Below are 19,359 nucleotides of genomic sequence, written 5' to 3'. Positions count from 1 at the left end.
GTAGTGTGCTGAGCATATTCATCTGGTCACTCAACCCTTGAGCCTACACTCTGGCCCCAGGGTGGTCAGCCATGGGTTAGGTATAGCCTTTCCTGGCCAGCACTCTCCTTGGCCTCCAGAAAAAGCCTCTTGGATTTGGAAGGGGATTGGGAGGAGGAACTATGATGAATCAGGGACTCAGATTCTGAGGTCTTGGGAACCAAAAAGGTGAAATCCCAGAGAACAGCTGTTACCTTTCATTACTTGTGATTCTCCTCTACCCCAGGACAGAGGGTGCATGATAGCTCTTCATCCACTTAGTCCATGTTTACCAATAGGGTCCTGTGGGATGGCTCAGACTCAAGGATGAAGCCCCCTGCTTCTTCCCTGCTGCCCCAACTCCATCTCTGTCCAGCTGTAGCCCCCGCATGGTTGCTTCAAGGCCCGGGATGTATAGTGTCCCTCTTCTCTCTACCCGTGCTTCGCATACTGTCTCCATCAATTATTTGCTTACTCTGATGACCCTTCATGTCCCTACTCTCCCTAATCTTGTGCTGCCACGAAAAGTAAGAGTGGGTCCATTGAGTGCTAACCCTTTATTTTCAGATTCATTTATGTCTCTGCGGTGGCCATCCTGCTGGTTTCTTCTCTTAGACCAAGTGGTGGTAAAGCCTTCAGGCCTTTAAAGCATCAGCTCACCTGGGCTCAAACTTATTCTGGGGTAAGATTCTGAGGGTTGCTAAAATTGAGGAAAAGGCAGTAGTGCCTACATTGACATATTCAGCCTCCTTGGCCTTCACTTTTGCTATGCGAGCAGCATTTTTCTGGGACCCCAGAGGGTGGAGTTGTATTCACCTGGAGATACTGTGGAGTGAAACACCAGGATGGAAGTGAGTGAGTGTATGACAGCACGGTGTCTGCTCTAGACAGCCACTATATGTTTATAGCCCTGGGGGAATCAGTCTGTGATGAGGTCACGGAAGCTGGGTAGTGAGAAACAGAGCTGACCCGCAGATTCCGGATGCTTCATCAGCTGCTTTGTTGAGAATTCTTAGGGTTGTTTTCAAGCACTTGGGAAGTCATGGTCCCAGGATTTATGCGGTGACTTCAGAATGTGACTCTCCTAATTAGTCAAAGCTTGGTTTTCCTCATGATTGTGACTAATCCATTCTTCCAGGGCTCTTCTTGAGTTTGGAGCAGAGTAAATACTGATTAAAACCCTTTGTATGTTTGATGAGCACTTGCTCTGGGAGGGTCAATATAGCTTATGAACAAATTAAGGGACCTCTGCCAGAAGAGACCTAGGCCCTTTACCCAGACCTAGCTGCTGTGGAGCAGAGGCCGGTGGGCAGGCCAGCTGGCCCCTGCCTGTGGTGAGTAGGTCTCTGGGAACTGGGCCCTGAGTACTGGGAAAGGCACAGCATGGCGCCTGGTGCCCCCTGGTGGATCCAGAGTTGCTCTGCAGGCCAGCTGTGTAGATGAACTTACTGTGTTCCCCTGAGGTGACCCATCTGTGGGTTAGATCGTCAAACCACACCATCCACCTCTCAGGACCTCGTGTAGGACCTAGGGCATACCAGGCATACAGGTACCTCCTTAAAACGCCTGCAGAACCCTCAGCAGTTGGAGGTGAAGAAAGGATGAACCAGCTCAGCAAAGGTTAAGGGAGCAGTAGTCTGATTCCCCACCAAGGTCTGCCCTATTGACGGAGTTTTCTAGGGGTTCATCAGATGTCACTTAACTATTCCTTTTTTTAAAAAATTTATTTATTTTATTTGTTTTATTTTTGGCTGCGTTGGGTCTTCATTGCTGCGTGCGGGCTTTCTCTAGTTGTGGAGAGTGGGGGCTACTCTTCGTTGCGGTGCATGGGCTTCTCATTGCGGTGGCTTCTCTTGTTGCGGAGCACAGGCTCTAGGCGCGCGGGCTTCAGTATTTGTGGCTCGTGGGTTCTGGAGCGCAGGCTTAGTAGTTGTGGCTCACGGGCTTAGTTGCTTCGTGGCATGTGGGATCTTCCTGGACCAGGGCTCGAACCCGTGTCCCCTGCACTGGCAGGTGGATTCTTAACCACTGCGCCACCAAGGAAGCCCCCTATTCCTTTTTATAAGAACAATGGATGGACAGACCATGGATTGTCATACTGAGTGAAGTAAATCAGACAGAGAAAGACAAATATCATATGATATCACTTATATGTGGAATCTAAAAAAATGGTACAAATGGACTTATTTACAAAACAGAAATAGAGTCACAGATGTAAAAACAAATTTATAGTTACCTGGGGGAAAGAGAGGGGGATAAATTGAGAGATTGGGATTGACATATACACACTACTAGTTATAAAATAGATAACTAATAAGAACCTACTGTATAGCACAGGGAACTCTACTCAATACTCTGTAATGACCTATATGTGAAAAGAATCTAAAAAATAGTGGATATATGTATATGTATAACTGATTCACTTTGCTGTACAGCAGAAACTAACACAACATTGTAAATCAACTACACTATTTTAAATCAAATAAAAATTAAATAAAAACAAAAAACCAAAAACAACAGGACTCCAGTGGCCCAGACGTGAGAGGACACCTACCTTTTAATAGGCAGGATGAAGGGAGAAGGCAATATTCTTAAGAGACTATGATTACCAAAATGGGCACTTAAATTTTTTTGTGTGGCAAAAAACACATAACAAATTTTACCATATTAACCGTTTTTAAGTGTACAGTTCAGTAGTTGTGAAACAGATCTCTAGAACTTTTTCATCTTGCAAAACTGAAACTCTATGCCCATTAAACAACAACTCCCCTCCCCACAGCCCCTGGTAACCACCGTTCTACTTTCTGTTTCTATGAATTTGAATACTTTAGCTACCTTATGTAAGTGGAAATATGCAATATTTGTCTTTTTGTGACTGGCTTATTTCACTTAGCATAATATCCTCAAGGTTCATCCATGTTGTACTATGTAACAGGATTTCTTTCCATTTTTAGGCTGAATAATAACATATTATGTAATATGTATACTACCTTTTGCTTATCCATTCATCTGTCAATGGACATTTGGGTTGCTTCTATCTCTTGGCTATTTTGAATAGTGTTGTGAATGTAGGTGTGCAGCTTTCAATTCTTTGGGATATATGTATATATATACCCAGAAGTAAGATACTTTCATTTTTTGAGGAACTTCCATACTGTTTTCCCTGTCTTTTGCGCCATTTTACAATCCCACCAGCAGTCCACAATTTCTAAAATCTTTGCCAACACTTGCTATTTTCTCTTTTTTTTTGATAGTACCCATGCTAATGGGTATGAAGTGATAGCTCATTGTGGTTTTGATTTGCATTTCTCTGAAGATTAGTGTTGTTGAGCATGTTTTTATATGCTCCTTGGCCATCAGTATATCTTTTTTTTTTAACATCTTTATTGGAGTATAATTGCTTTACAATGGTGTGTTAGTTTCTGCTGTATAACAAAGTGAATCAGCTATATGTATACATATATCCCCATATCTCCTCCCTCTTGTGTCTCCCTCCCACCCTCCCTATCCCACCCCTCTAGGTGGTCACAAAGCACTGAGCTGATCTCCCTGTGCTATGCAGCTGCTTCCCACTAGCTAGCTATTTTACATTTGGTAGTGTATATATATGTCAATGCCACTCTCTCACTTCTTCCCAGCTTACCCTTCCCCCTCCCTGTGTCCTCAAGTCCATTCTCTACGCCTGCGTCTTTATTCCTGTCCTGCCCCTAGGGTCATCAGACCATTTTTTTTTTAGATTCCATATGTATGTTTTAGCCATGGTATTTGTTTTTCTCTCTCTGACTTCACTCTGTATGACAGACTCTACGTCCATCCACCTCACTATAGATAACTCAATTTCGTTTCTTTTTATGCTATGCCTATTTTTAAATTGAGTTATTTGTCTTTTTATTCTAAGAGTTGTAAGAGTTCTTTATATATTCTGGATACTAGACCTTTATCAGATATATGATTTGCAAATATTTTCTCCCATTCTGTGGATCGTCTTTTCCACTTTATTTTTTTAAAAAGACTTTAGTTTTATTTTTTAAAATTTTATTTAAGTATAGTTGATTCACTTTGGTTTTTTTTTGTGTGTGTGGCTGCATTGGTTCTTCATTGCAGTGTGCGGGCCTCCCACTGTGGCAGCTTTTCTTGTTGTGGAGCATGGGCTCTAGGTGCACGGGCCTCAGCAGTTGTGGTGCGCCGGCTCAGCAGTTCTGTGGCATGTGGGATCTCCCCGGACCAGGGATAGAACCCATGTCCCCTTTGTTGGCAGGTGGATTCTCAACCACTGCACCACCAGGGAAGTCCCTGATTCAATTTATTGATAGTATCCTTTGATGCAAAATTTTTTTGCATCAATGCAAAAATTTTTAATTTTAATGAAGTCCAATTTACCTTATTTTTTCCTTTGTTGTTTGTGCTTTTGGTATCATCTCTAAGAAATTATTGCTTAATCTAAGGCCACAAAGATTTATACTTAGATTTTCTTCTATGAATTTTATAGTTTTGGCTCTTACACTTAGGTCTTGGATGCATTTTGAGTTAATTTTTTTTTTAGTTAATTTTTGTGTACATTATGAGGTAGGGATCAAAATTCATTTTCTTGCATGTAGAGATCCAGTTGTCCCAGCACCTGTTAAAAAGACAGTTCTTTCCCCAATAAATTGTCTTGATACTCTTGTCAAAAATCAGTTGGTCATAGATGTTTTGGTTTGTATCTGGACTCTCAAATCTATTCCATTGGTCTATGTGTCTATCCTTATGCCAGTACCATACATCTTGATTATTATAGTTTGCTAGTGGGTTTTGAGATTAGGAAGTGTGAATCCTCCAACTTTATTCTTCTATTTCAAGATTGTTTTGTCTATTCTAGGTTCCATATGAATTTTAGGATCATCTTGTCAATTTCTGCAAAAATGGCAGCTAGGATTCTGATGGGGTTTGTGTTGAATCTACAGATCAGTTTGGGGAATATTGCTATCTTAACAATATTAAATCTTCCAGTCGTTGAACATGATATATCTTTTTTTAAAAATAATATTTATTTATTTATTTATGTAGTTGACTGTGCCGGGTCTTAGTGCGGCACAGGGGATCTTCATTGCGGCATCCGGGATCTTTAATTGTGGCATGCAGGATCTAGTTGCCTGACTAGGGATCGAACCCGGGCCCCCTGCATTGAGAGCGTGGAGTCTTAACCACTGTACCACCAGGGAAGTCCGGATATCTTTTCATTTATTTAAATCTCCTTTAATTTCTTTAAACAATATTTTATAGTTTTTAGTGAATCACCTCCTTGGTTTCTGGCTGTTATTGTTTCTCATGAAAAATCAGTTGTTAGTCTTATTGAGAATCCCTTGTACATGGTAAGTCACTTCTCTCTTGCTGCTTTCAAGATTATCTCTTTGTCTTTGATTTTCAGCTGTTTGATTGTGATGTGTCTAGGTGTGGATCTCTTTTAAGTTTATTCTACTTGGAGTTTGTTGAGTTTCTTGGATGTGTAGATTAATATTTTTCATCAAATTTGGGAAATTTTCTGCCATTATTTCTTCAAATATTTATTCTATCCCTTCTCTCCTTTTGCAACTCCCATTATTCATTTTGGCAGTGATTTTTTTTTTTTTGAGTGGGCAGTCACACAGTTTGTCAATCTGAGTTTATTTGTGTTTCTGAAAACAGAGATATACCAAAGATTCTTTAACCAAACTGGAGGTTAAAAGACTATGAAGATAGGTCAGAGATGGGGATGGAAAGGTAGAATGGAGAGACACTGATGATAAGCAAGATCAGCTCAGATAGAGAAAGCAAGCCAAGTGGAATGGAGGAGATGAAGGCAGCAGGATGTAATAGGAACATAACATGTGACAGACAAGGAAGAATAAGCCCGTATATAATAAGGCAGTTTAAAATTAAATGCTGTTCAAACATTGGGTAGCCATATGAATAAAAAGTGACTTAGAAAGGGCCTTAATTTTCAGGTAAGTTACAAAGCAAATTAGTTTTAAAAGGAAGAGAAAAACCAATCAAAATTATATGCTTTTTCTTAAATAAATTTATTTATTTATTTTTGGCTGCATTGGGTCTTCGTTGCTGCACACGGGCTTTTCTCTAGTTGTGGCGAGCGGGGGCCACTCTTCATTGTGGTGCGTGGGGTTATTGCTGTGGCTTCTCTTGTTGCGGAGCATGGGCTCTAGGCACGTGGGCTGCAGTAGTTGTGGCACATGGCTCAGTAGTTGTGGTTCGTGGGCTCTAGAGCACAGGCTTAGTAGTTGTGGCACACAGGCTTAGTTGCTCCGCGGCATGTGGGATCTTCCCGGACCAGGGCTCAAACCCATGTCTCCTGCATTGGCAGGTGGATTCGTAACCACTGTACCACCAGGGGAACCCTATAATTATATTCTTAACTGTGATGGAGATAGATTTGGGAACTAGAAGGCATTGTTTGTGGCAAAATTGGAGTTGTCTCTTCTATAGAAATAAAATGATATGTATGATAAAAATTGAGGAAGTAATATTGATAAAGGAAAAATATTTGTGATAATTGAGACAGAAAAATAACATCCAATTTGACAAAAGATAGTTTTTTTTCTGCACAACTTGTATAGATGTAAAAGGCAGTTTGGTAGGAAGATGCCTGGATGATACACTCTACCACGTGGAAAAACAATGTTTGTTTTCACCAATTAAGGAAATGCAGTGAAAAAAAACCTGTGAGGTTCTACTCTATAACCAAAGAGCTAACTAAAATGAATAAAATTGGTAAACAATAGTGTTGGTGTGTGGGTGAGCAGGCACATGTGTGGTTTTATTGATGACAATTTAATTTCTCCACTTAACAACCAGGTGAGCATCTGCTTGCATGTAAGGCATTGAAGTGGCTCCAGCAGATGTTCAGTGAGCACTAGCAACGTGCTAGGTGCTAGTGATGCAAAGATGAATGAGACTGTGTCCAGGTCCCAAAGTCTCTTTCAGTGTAGTGGGGAGACAGAAAAGAAAATAAGACCATTCAAGGGCCATTTTGCCTCAACTCCTCCTCCTGGGGCCCTGAGGAGGACCTGGTCAGCGTCCTCAAAGCCCACCTTTATGTGAAGCGAGAACCTTCCTCAGGGCGTTTGTTGTCTAATGGTAAAGGTATGACAGGTGCATCTGTAACTAGCATACAAAGAGGAAGTGGTCAGGCTGTGAAGGTAGACTGGGCAGGGGGTTTGAGGAATCCCAAGGAGGACAAGTTACTGCTGGCAGGGGTGGGGGCCCAGCAAGGTTTTGCCTCACTTTCCCCTGCTTGTTCTTAGCCGAAGCTCAGCCTGGCTGCAAACCTTCTTTTTATAAGCACAGGCCACTCAGTGCTGCCCACTTGTCCACCTGCTTTCTTGCCTGCCCCTGCAACCAGGATCACTGCCTACAGAGGCTCTGTGTTGGGGTCTGTCCGTCCCTTGGGACACCGCACTGATTCTTGGGGCTTGGATGCCAACCGTGCATCCATACTGCTTGGTGGTGGTGATTTGTGTGGTCAGGCCTGGTGAGTGTCAGATACTTGATGACCTGGATGCAGCATAGAGAGAATAGCCACAGAAATACCTAGAGCATGCTTTTTTTTTTAAATTCTTTTAAAATATATATATTATTTATTTATTTATTTGGTCGCACCAGGTCTTAGTTGTGGCAGGCGGGCTCCTTAGTTGTGGCTTGCCGGGCCCCCTGCATTGGGAGCTTGAGTCTTAACCACTGCGCCACCAGGGAAGTCCCATAAAGCATGTATTAACCTGGATGGTGGATATGCTGGGGGGAGCCCCATGGATGCCATAGGACACCTTTGGCCACTTTAGCCCTAAATGCTCCCATGAGGGAGCAAAGGCCATTGTGCTCACTTGGCTGGGGTTGTGACTTGCTGAGGCTTATAGGGAGTCAGTATGGCGATGAGTTCCAGGGCTGAGTTTCTTTCTATCTTCTTCTGGTCTCCCAGAACCCCTGGGCAGGAGCTTCTGGGCAGTGTGACAGGTTCCTGGCTCTTCAGATCTGTCTTCCACATCTATTGAAATGATCACTGAACAAAGCAGAGCAGCCTTGTCTCCCACCAAGAGGTAGAGAATGTCAACCCTTTAGGAGACTTGAATTTCCTTTTGTTTTTTATGATCCTGGTTTTGAAGAACTCCCTTTTTCCTTTCTTTCCTTAGTCTTTGAATATCTCCAGAGCTGAGGAGCTCACCCCTTTCATTTCCACATAGTGTGACCCAGGTTGAATAGGGGTTTTAGACTTTTCTTTCCGGTGTCAATCTCAAATCTTCCTCCCTGTGCTTCTGTTCATTGGCCCCACTTTTGTCCTTAGACGTTTCCTGGGAGCCCTTCATCTTGCCATTTGCATATGGATGAGGTGGGAGGTTCTTTGAGAGGATGGGCTAGAGCTGAGACTAGTAGGTGAGAAAAGTCCAGGTGTCCACATCCTAGGCTATTGTCTGATCTCTGATTCCCTGAGTGGCTCAATCCTTCTAGGCCCGAGACTCTGCAAGGTCCCTGGGAAGAGCAGCTGATGGAGGGGAGCTCACTTAGGCCCATGCTTGCCATGCTTGGTTGGGGAGGACAGCACTACATGTCCCCAAAGCCATGATTTGATGTTGGTAGTAGGGTGACAGGCAAAGTAGCCCCCATCAGGTGTGTGATGAAGGTCTTCCCCACTATGCCCAGGACCTATGTGTCCAGGACTGACATGTGCCCTCTGATTCCTCTGCAGGAGCTGATTGACCTCAAGATGCTTCAGTGCAAGAGAGTTGTCAATGGTGAGTGCAGCTATGGTCCCAGGACTGTGTGTGTGCCCAGTCATGCCCAAACTGTGCTACCACTGCCCTTGCCTGGGTGTCAGTTACCTCCAGGGTGCTCCTTACCTGTGTAATTTTGTGGATCACATGCTCTCTTTTTTTTAAAGATACATTGATTATAAGCCAATTTTTTAAAAAGTAATTAATTAATTAATTTTTGGCTGCCTTGGGTCTTCATTGCTGAGCATGGGCTTCCTCTAGTTGCAGCGAGTGGGGGCTACTCTTCGTTGCAGCGCGCAGGCTTCTCATTGAGGTGGCTTCTCTTGTTGCAGAGCACAGGCTCTAGGCGCACAGGCTTCAGTAGTTGCAGCATGTGGGCTCAGTAGTTGTGGCACACGGGCTTAGTTGCTCCGCAGCATGTGGGATCTTCCTGGACCAGGGCATGAACCCATGTCCCCTGCATTGGCAGGTGTATTCTTAACCACTGCGCCACCAGGGAAGTCCCCACACGCTCTCTTGAGAGTAGTCACTGCTCTCCAGAGACCATGACAAATAGCCAGATGTGAAACAGGCTGAGAATGCCTTCTACCCACAGGCTTGCTGACATATAAGTCACCAGGAGGGACCTTTGGGGTCAGGATGGCTTCAGCACTGATCCTGGCTCTGCCTCTCGCTAACTGTGACCTTGGGCAAGTCACTTGACCTCTCTGCCTCAGTTCCTTTAGCTGTAAAAGGAAAATTATAATCCCTGCTTTACTTAAATTACAGGGTTGGAGTGAGGATCAAATAAGATAAAGGACATGTAAGACCTTTGCAAATGGAAGTGGTTGTGCTGAGTTGTGGTTTTGCTTATACTTTATTGATGAGGCTGATTCTGCTTTGATGAGAGTTGTAGTATTGTTTGAGGTTTTTGAAAAGTATACATGCTTGTGAAATCTTAATATAAGTTCACTAGAACTTTTGTCAATTTTGTCTTTTGTTTTAGATTTATATTTTCTTTGTGTTATGAAAAATTCAATGTTATAGATGTATATAACCTAAAAAATGAAAATCCCCCATAATCCCATACTTGAAGAGTAATCACAAGGAGAATTAACATGTACTTTTTACACATTTCATAAAGTGTGTGTATAAAAATATGACATGTTTATATATACTCTCTTCCCTATACACACACACACTTGGGATCATGATACACGTTTTGCCACTTACTTTTCTCTTCTTTTTTTTGGCCGCACTGCGTGGTACACGGGATCCTAGTTCCCCGACCAGGGATTGAACCCATGCCCCCTGCAGTGGAAGCGCAGAGTCCCAACCAGTGGACTGCCCTGGAAGTCCCTGCCACTTACTTTTCTATTAGGACATTTTCCCATGTCAATACCTATAGATGACTGTGCCAGAATTGATTTCGCCAGTGCTTTAACAGGGGTTTCAATATTTTGATGTTAAACAGAAAAGCATAGTATAAACACACTCAGTTTTTGTCGTTCTTCTCACAGACTGCTTACTGTCATTCATGAGAAGTCTCTGCTGTTGGTGATCACTTCGATTACCTCTCCCAACATGTCAGTGCTGTTACCCCACCTTTTTAACCTTCTAATCTGTTTGTTGCTGGGATGATAATAACAGCTTCCCTTTATGGAAGTGCTTTACGTGCATTAAAGATCCCATTTATTTCTCAGAATAGCCTTTGAGATAGGCATATTCTCCCATCTGCCACATTGGACCCTTCCATGTGATAGTCATCTTTGAAAGCTAATAATGTTAGTACCTATTGTAGAACTTCATTATGAAGAGCATGAGAGATTCTTGTTGTTTGCAATAGTTATGTTCTATAAAGTTGCTAAGAACACCAAATTAGCGAATACAGAACCATTGTTCCTAGGGGAAATACAGAGTTAGGTTCCTGTAAGCCTCTGGTCACGCTCTTTCATTATGTATTTCAGATCAATATATAACCTTGTTTTATGTGTCTTTCTGTTTAAAGACACATTATTTAACATATACTGTTAATTCATTAACATCGAACTCACAACCAACAGCACTATGATTTCATGCCTGAATAAAGCTTGTCTAACACATGTATTTTCTCTGTAAGGCACACCACAACTTTCTTATGCTTAGGAACACTAGATAACACTTCAGCAGTATGATTGGGGCCATTTTAAACATTGAGATCACCAAGAAAAAGCACAAAAATGCAAAAAAAAAAAGTGGCATTAAATATACCACCATAAAGACACTTGTTTGCAGGATGAGAGCTGAAACAAGAAGGCAGAATGTTGCCTTGTTTGACCTCAGCTGGGAATGTGTGCATTGGTGACAGAAATTTTTTGCAGTCTGTGAATGACCATGAAAACACCACAAGTGTTGATTTGGGGGTTACAAATAAATTTAGCAAGCAGGCAAATTTGCAAATACACAACTGCAAATAATGAGGATTAACTGTAATATCGTAAGTCTCCACTCACAGTACCTAGCACATGATAGATAAGTAATTAAGGACAGCAACTTTGCTGAACTTCAGAGTGACATCTTCTGGGAAAATTTGGGCAAAATCTGAAGCAAAAAGATAAGGTTCCTCTTATCTTTGTACATCTTTTTTTTCAATGTTAAAAACATTGCGAAATGTCATTTGCAGCAACGTGGGTGGGCCAAGAGATTGTCATACTAAGTGAAGTAAGTCAGACAGAGAAAGACAAATATCATATGTTATCACTTATATGATATCACTTATATGTGGAATCTAAAAAAATGATACAAATGAACTTATTTACCAAACAGAAATATAGTCACAGATGTAGAAAACACTTATGGTTACCAGGGGGGAAAGGGGTGGGGGAGGGATAAATTGGGAGATCGGGATTGACGTAGACACACTACTATATATAAAATAGATAACTAATAAGGACCTACTGTATAGCACAGGAAACTCTACTTAGTACTCTGTAGTGACCTATATGGGAAAAGAATCTAAAAAAAGAGTGGATGTATGTATATGTATAACTGATTTACTTTGCTGTACAGCAGAAACTAACACAACATTGTAAACCAACTATACTCCAATAAAATTTTCTTAAAGAAATGTAAAGTACAGATGATTCCAAAGATTCATGAGGTCACTTCTAGCTGAGCAGAAAAATTTCTTCTAAAAAAGGTCATTTCTGGGTTTATAGACTGAAGGAAATGTGGGAAAAAACTCAATTATATATGAGAAAGATATTCACAATATATTGTATCTTGTATTATTTTGAGGGTTCCATAATAAAGTAAACATTGCAGAAAGAAGGAATCCAAAGCAATGAATAATTCATTAAAAAATCTTTTTCTCAAAAAAAAAACTGCAAAATGTAAACACCATGCAGAGAAAGTGCATAAAACACAGCACACGGTTTAATAAATAACTGTAAAGCGAGGGACCATGTAACTCACCATCCTTAGGTCAGGGAATAGACCATCATCAACACCTCAGAAGTCTCCCACGTATACCCTGATTTCTCTCAAGTATAGTGTACTTCTAGCATCCCGTTTTTCCCTTCAAGGTGATACTTTTGTTGTGTTTTCTTCCAGGGGTTAGGTGAGGTTGAACCTGCTTCTTCACTGAGTGGCCCTGTGTGTTTGTCTTTTCTTGCAGAGGCGCTCAGCACAGTCGACTTTGTTGCTCCTGACGACCGAGTAGTCTTCCGCACCTGCGAAAGAGAGCAGAGCAGGGTCGTCTTCCAGATGGTACCATATCCCGGGACAGAGCACATTTCCCGTCTCATGCCTTGTGCCGGGCCAGTGTTACACGCCTGGGCTCCATTGCACAGTGGCCTTCAGTCTTCCTGAAGACCCTGCTTTAAATGGTTTTCAGAGATCTGCTCATGAGCGATTACACTGTTGGAGATGGTTTAAGCTATTAGCAGTCTGTTACGTGCCTCCAGTCTCAAGTTTAATTTAATTTAATTTAATTTCCTTCATTGTAGGGACTGTCTATTTGGCATGACTTGTATATTTTTATTCCCTAGCATTGGTTGTTCAGATCATGGTCTTTGTTTTGTGTAATCTGTATATATTTCCCATAAAAAGAAATTAAGTTTCTTGAAGAGTAGTTAAGATTTGTGTTAGGATTGTAGTGATTCTCTAGTTCTCTTCTCTCACTTTGGGCATTTCTTGGTATTTTTTCAGAAATACTTCCTGAATGATGTTTAGGTTTGTAAAAAATTGATAACAATGAGTAGCCTTACGATAAAGCAAATATAGCAAAATGTTAATTGTAGAATCTAAGTGGTGGGTATATGAATGTTCACTATAAAATTTTTCCAACTTTTTTGTATGTTTGAAAGTATTCCCAGCATTGATGACATTTTCTCAGCCTTCCAGGTCCACTTTGGGCCTCCAACAGTGAGCTAGTCCCGTGGGCTAGCTGTTTGAGAGAATGCCAGCTGGACTTCACTTGCTGACGTGTGTGTGTGTCTGTGTGTGTGCATAGCGTGCCTGAGTGTGTTTGTCTATGCATATGGACCTGTATCAGGGCAGTGGTTGATATAGCCTCTTGTGTTCCCAGGGGACTTCAGACGCAGAGCGAGCTCTTGCTGTGGCCAGGCTTGTGTAAGTTCTTCCCTGTTTGGTACTGTCTTTGCTTCTCTTGTGGGCTGTGAGGTCTTACTGTTCCTGGAGACTTTGGCGGTGACCACCCTCCTGCTTCCTAGTCCACTACTTTCTGTTTCCAGGTTAAAAGCCTCAGGTTCCCTTCTCTATTTGTTGCATCCAAGGGCTGCCCTGGGACTCACGTGAACGCACTGTGTCTGGACTCCAGAGAACCTCTGGGTGGGAGCCTATTTTTTAGTGTTTATTTGTGAGATTTCCTTTGCAGAGACTCTCATGACTATGAACTCTGAGGTTTTAAATCTCATGAAGTGTAGGTAAGACTTACTGTTTCCTAAATTAATGAAGGCAGGAGAGTAATGTGGTTAAGGAGAGGGGCTTTAGACTTAGACCTGGGTTGGAATTCTGGCTTTGCTACCTGCTGACTGTGTAACCTTAGGTAAGTTACTTAACCTCACTGAGAACTTAGTTTCCTCATGTATAGAATGATACCAATAGTACCACCTCCCTCTGGCGTTATAGGGAAAGGTAAATGAAATGATGCATGTAAATGTCTTTGCAGTATGTGGCACGTAGTGAGTGTTTAGTAAGTTGTTAGCTATTGTTATTAATTACAACAAGGGTGAGAAGGAGCTTGGGCAGTCGTTGCTGCTGGTCACAGACTGGTAACTGTGTATGTAGCAGATGATGAGGAAAGGGTCCTTTCTACATCTGAGACTTGTTTGGAGGAAGCCAGCTGTGCAGCCTAGCACGCAAAGACAGTCCTCCACTTCCTCCAGAACCAGTGCTCTGGGAAAGGGCTTTTGTGCTTATGTCACTTTTGTGCATTATGGCTTTCACTACCCAGTTAGAACTGGAACTCTGGGATGGAGTGCAGTGTGGCTGTCATTCGATATTCGAGTTATCTGATACAACTCAGAACTAGCAAAATCCTCTACAACTAGCCCTTCCTACATGTGTGAGCACGTTATGTTCTTCCTCTGGAGCTCTACCCAGGAGGAGAGGCGGTTGCACATTTTAGAGACAGGATTTTTCAGCTTCTGTCTCTGAGGGTTGGTGTGTTTTAGAGGGCCAGGGAACATTAAGAATTTCATGAGCACAGATGCATACCTTTGACTTTATGTCCTACCCTCAAGTTGAATATTTATTATCTTTCCTCCTTCATGTTTTTCCAGAGAAAATGATGTGGCTGGTATCGACGTCAACATGGGCTGTCCTAAAGAGTATTCCACCAAGGTAAACTGATTTTGTTATACTCTTCACAAATATAGGGTGCAGATTAAAGGAGACTGACAAGAGGTGACGACTAAGTACAGTACCTGAGTCTGGACTAGATCCTGTACTAATGGGCAAAATGCTCAAAAGGATATTATTAGATCAACTGGCAAAATTGGAATATAGACCATGGTAGGTTAGCTAAAAATACTGTATCAGTGAAAATATATGAAGTTGATAACTTCTGTGGTTATGTAAGAATATCCATATTCTTAGAAAATACACACTGAAATACTTAGGGGTCAAGGGCTATGATATATGTAATTACCCTCAAATGGTTCAGGAAAAATTTTCAATGTGCACACAAACATATACATATATACATAAATAAATACACACACACACACACAGCACTTGTGCCCAAGTAATAAAACAAATGATGTAAATGTTAAAAGAAAGAATAATGTGAACAGGGTTTTGTTTTTTCATGAATAAAAATAGAGGATGCAATACATGTGTCCCCACTGTCGTATCAGAAGAGACCAGACAGGACTGCTATGAGCTCAGAGAAAGCAGCAGAAGGGCAGCCCTTAAACTCAGGATCCTGTGGGGAAATGTAGTCCTTGATGAGGAGGTTTGGGACTCTGCAGGCAGAGGGAGTGGCACAAGCAGGGACCCAGAGGCCAATGTGAAGTAGAGGCAGGGAACCTTGATTTGACCAGAGGGTTGGGAAGTGGGTAGTGAAGAGGAAGCAGAGGAACACAGGATTGAAAATCTTGGTTGGGACCAGATTAGCTGAACTTTGATTTTAAATGCCTCTGATCTTTTTCGAACAGAGAAGGCTTGTGATCAGAAACTTAGTTTCTTCCCCCAGGGGAAACCAATGTTACTAGTTGCTTGTGTGTCTTTCCAAATATATTCTATAAATAGAAATACTAATCTGAAAGCCATGTGTCCAGTGTATTCAAGTGGAAAGAGGCCAGAGGTCAGGATACAGATGTCGGAGATGAGTGTTTTGGGTCCACAGGAGAGACCAGGGATGGAGACAAGAGAAGCCAAATTGGAGCAGACTTTGATAAGATTTGGCTGGCAAATGATTGGACTGGGAGTGGGAGGCAGGGTGAGTGGTGGGGGTAGAGGGAGGAAAGACTGGCAGCCAGTCAGAAGAGATACCTCCCAGTGTGCCGTACCAGTACATGCCAGCTGAATATCTGCTCTCTTCTCATGGTTCAAAAACCGAAGTCATATTAAAAAAATTAATTGAATAGTTTTCCCTCCTTCTAAGGAGGGAGAGTTCTTACTCTTTATCCTTTTGAACCTTTAAGATTTTTAATATGTTGCCTATTCTAAAAAGCAAGTTAAGAAGTTAAATAGAAAGGGAGGAAGGAAGGAAATACCAATTGGAAAAGCCATTGTTGTAGAAGGGGCAGTGAGACTGGATTTTAGATCCTGTGATTCAACAAGGAAGGGCTGAATCATGTGTTAGGTGAAGAACAGACGGAGTCAGGGTGAGTGGCCAGGGCTTCCTGAAGGCCTGTAAGGTTTGTATCTGAAGGTAGCCCAGGGCTAGTAGCTCTGTTCTTTTAGTTCTCCTCTGAAATGCAGGCTCAGTCCGCGCTGGTTCTCTCTGGTTCTAATGTGTAGTTCTTAAACATGAAGTTAAACTGTAATAACTGAATTTAAACCTTCAGAGCACATTCCTTGAGCATTCATTAGTACGTAGTCTATATACTTGACAGCATATATTTATTGGATTTGTTTTTCTCCCCTTCACCTCACTCTTAATGGGTTCAGATTTTTAACATTCTCCCCTGCTCCACTTATTAAAGTATTCATACCATTGCCCAGGACTTGGATAATACAGAAAAGTACAAAAAAGAACAATAAAATCACCAGTAATCACACCGTTAAGAGACAGCCCCTGGTGTTAATGCTGAGATTTAAGTGACTCCAGGGGTTGTTGCTTCCATTAGCTAGGGCTTTTGTTAGAGTTTGACATTGGTCTGGGTGCTCAGGAGTGGGCCGGCCATTGTTGCTGGCAGGGGATCAGGGCCTGGACAAGGTTTGGAGGTTGTGTGCCTCTGAGTGGCTTTGCTGGCGGAGGTGGTATCCAAGCAAGTGACGGTAGGATAGGAAGAAGTCGCATTTGATCTCATTTCAAAGGAAGAATGACCCATTGTTTTTTTAAGGGCTTGGCAGATGGTGGGGTTTAGTTTATTAAGGCACTGAGACCCTGGGTAGGAAGTGGGCAGTCCTGAAAAATGATTTTTTAGAACCCACTTCTAGATAGATCTGTGGGTCTTGTTAAGGGGATCAGAGTGCTGGCTCTTAGAATTCATCAAACTGATCCCTTATGTTGTGGGCACAGGCGATTGCCAGTGGACCTTGGTTCCTTGGAGGCAAGTGCTGGGGTACTGCCAGGTTGCCATACCACAGGGAGGAGCCACCCTCCTCCAGCTGTAAGAGCCCCTCTGTGTGCTTTTCCTTAGGGAGGAATGGGAGCTGCCCTGCTATCAGATCCTGACAAGATTGAGAAGGTAAGTCCTGCATGAGTGAAAGCAGAGGTCCTTAAACATGCCTATGAACTAGAGTTGCCTGGAACACCTCCCCTACCCTTCCCCCAAATTTAGAGAATCAGTCACTCCACCTGGGGTCTGGAAATTTTTTCAAAGGCTTTCCAGTGACTTTGACATATAGCCAGGTTCAGAAACCCCTGAGCCAGCCTGCAGTAGCCTTGGAGTTCCTTAAAAGCCCAGGGCTAGGGACATGTCAGTAGAGAGCCAGGGGTCCTGAGGGACTCATTTAGAGCCGCTTCTGTATTGCCTCTCTCCCTTCTGAGAAGATCATGAGAGCATATGCCAGGCTACCTGTGGGTGGTGGGCAGGCTCAGTGGCTGTGTGTGTCAGGATGTAGGGGATTGGCCTCTCCCTGGGGGCTTGATGAGAGCATCAATGGGTGCCCTGCACACTGATAGAGTCCACCATCAGTATGAGAGCAGGCCAGGCCAGGGCCATACAAGGTAAGCTGAAGTTAGTCTCCTCTGATCTCCTTCCCTTGGTGATTCTGGTGGCCAGGTTTATGAGGCCTTAGGGTCAGGTTGATGTTTGCCACCAGTGTTGTGAGCTGCCAGTACATGTGGGAGTGACATCTTCTGCCATACCACATGCACCTTTTACTTTCCTCTCGCAGTTCACCAGCTTTCTCCTTGCTGCTCCCCTTAGCTCCTTTGATTTCCTTTTCATTCTCCATCCCCACTTCCACCTCTGGGCTTTAAGCCTCCTAGTGCCTCCCATAGGCTAGAGCAACTTGGGATAAGGCACCACCATTAAGAGCTGCCACTGCTGTGTCAGCAGCTCAACCCTGTTATTCTTCCAGCCCTACTGTGTCTGGGATCTAGGAAAATTCGTGTGTTTATGGGCTAGGTGCCTCCTCATTTTTCCCGTGTGTGGACAGGCACAGGTAATGACCTCCAGTCAGACACCTCTATGCAGGCTGGAGTGGACGTGGACTACTGTGGATTCCACACTTAGGGAAGGGGCCTCAGTAGCGGGTGGTTTGCTTCACAGCACATACATACAGGCATTTCTGTTATCCTCTGGCGTCCTGGCTTCTCCCACCCATGCTGTTGGCTCTGTCCTCGCTACTGCCCTTCTTTGGGCACATTTCACACGTGAGGCAGCAGAGTTAACACTACCCCTCAGAAGCTCAGTTCATTTCGTTAATTCTCTGGTTGGCAGGGTGGTCGGTTGAGCCAGGTCGGGCTAGTGGACCGGGTTTGCCTTGTGAAAGAGAGGATGCAGGCTTCCACAGTAAAGCCAAGTGAGACTCAGGAAGAGTGGGATGGATTAGATTCAGGCTCAAATTGTGCTGGCAAACTGGGTGAGCTGGATGAGAGCTTTGTAGGTCCTTCCAGGCTTGGTGTTTTAGGTCCATGGTTCCATCTGTGGGAACATCTCAGGACCACCTTAGAGATTTTTTCAAAATAAGACTGCTTGTTTGGGGGCGATGAAAGTTTTTGGAAATAGATAGTGGTGATGGTTGTATGACATCTTGAGCTAATGCCACTAAATTATACACTTAGAAATGGTTAAGACAGACAATTGTATGTTATATATGTTTTACCACAATAATAATTTTTTAAAAAGGATGCTATCTATTGAGAATTCTGCGTATTCTTGGGGTAGACAGAGGCAGGGAGAGGGTATCAGTCTTTTGAAAAAGCTTCCCAGGTGACTCTGGTGTACCCTCCCTGGATTAAGAACCTCAGTTTAAGACTCTATATCAGTAATAGCCTCTCTCTGACCCCTGCCCCACATTCCCTGGGCCGCCGGCTGCTCAGGGCATCCCCTTGTGTGCGCTGCACTTGGGCCATGGCTAACAATCAGCAGGGCCAGGACTTGAGCTCAGTTCTCACTGATTCCCAGGCCTGTGCTTTCCTGTCCTCCTCCCTGCCCCCTCCCCAACAACCAGGGGAGCCAAAGTCTGCTTTTCCTGAGTCAACCAGTGGATCTGGGGAGATGTGCCCAGATACGGGCCCGTCTCAGGTCCTTTTCCCCCACAGACTTTTCACGCCACAGAGACATGGGGTGTGGCTTGGATCTGGGAGAGTTGGGTCCAGGAGAGGTTCTGCTAGAGTCTGACCAAAAGACAGACTCTATTTGCCCTTTCCTCTCAGTGTGACTTTTGCAAAGGGCTAGGACTTTTCGTTACTAGTTTCCTTCCTGGTCCTGAACATGCACGTGAAATGAACAGAAAATGAACTGAAGAAGGTGCTTAGAGTTGCTTGGATAAAATACACCAA

At 43.1% G+C, this 19,359-nt stretch overlaps 1 protein-coding gene across 6 annotated transcripts in view; it reads left to right on the top strand.

The window, feature by feature from the left end:
• Window positions 1-19,359, top strand: part of DUS2 (dihydrouridine synthase 2) — a 55,549-nt gene that overhangs the window by 23,536 nt on the left and 12,654 nt on the right. For all 6 annotated transcript variants that reach the window (XM_079906392.1, XM_079906396.1, XM_079906394.1 and 3 more), the window contains 5 exons: window positions 8,732-8,777; window positions 12,391-12,482; window positions 13,303-13,346; window positions 14,519-14,579; window positions 17,048-17,095. In XM_079906392.1, the coding sequence (XP_079762518.1) occupies window positions 8,732-8,777; window positions 12,391-12,482; window positions 13,303-13,346; window positions 14,519-14,579; window positions 17,048-17,095 (291 nt within the window). The remainder of the gene's footprint in view (window positions 1-8,731; window positions 8,778-12,390; window positions 12,483-13,302; window positions 13,347-14,518; window positions 14,580-17,047; window positions 17,096-19,359) is intronic.

Source organism: Stenella coeruleoalba, assembly GCF_951394435.1.
Source record: "Stenella coeruleoalba genome assembly, chromosome: 20".
Lineage (NCBI taxonomy): Eukaryota > Metazoa > Chordata > Mammalia > Artiodactyla > Delphinidae > Stenella > Stenella coeruleoalba.
Note: the sequence above shows the minus strand (reverse complement) of the source record. Positions and strands in the feature narration are given on the sequence as shown.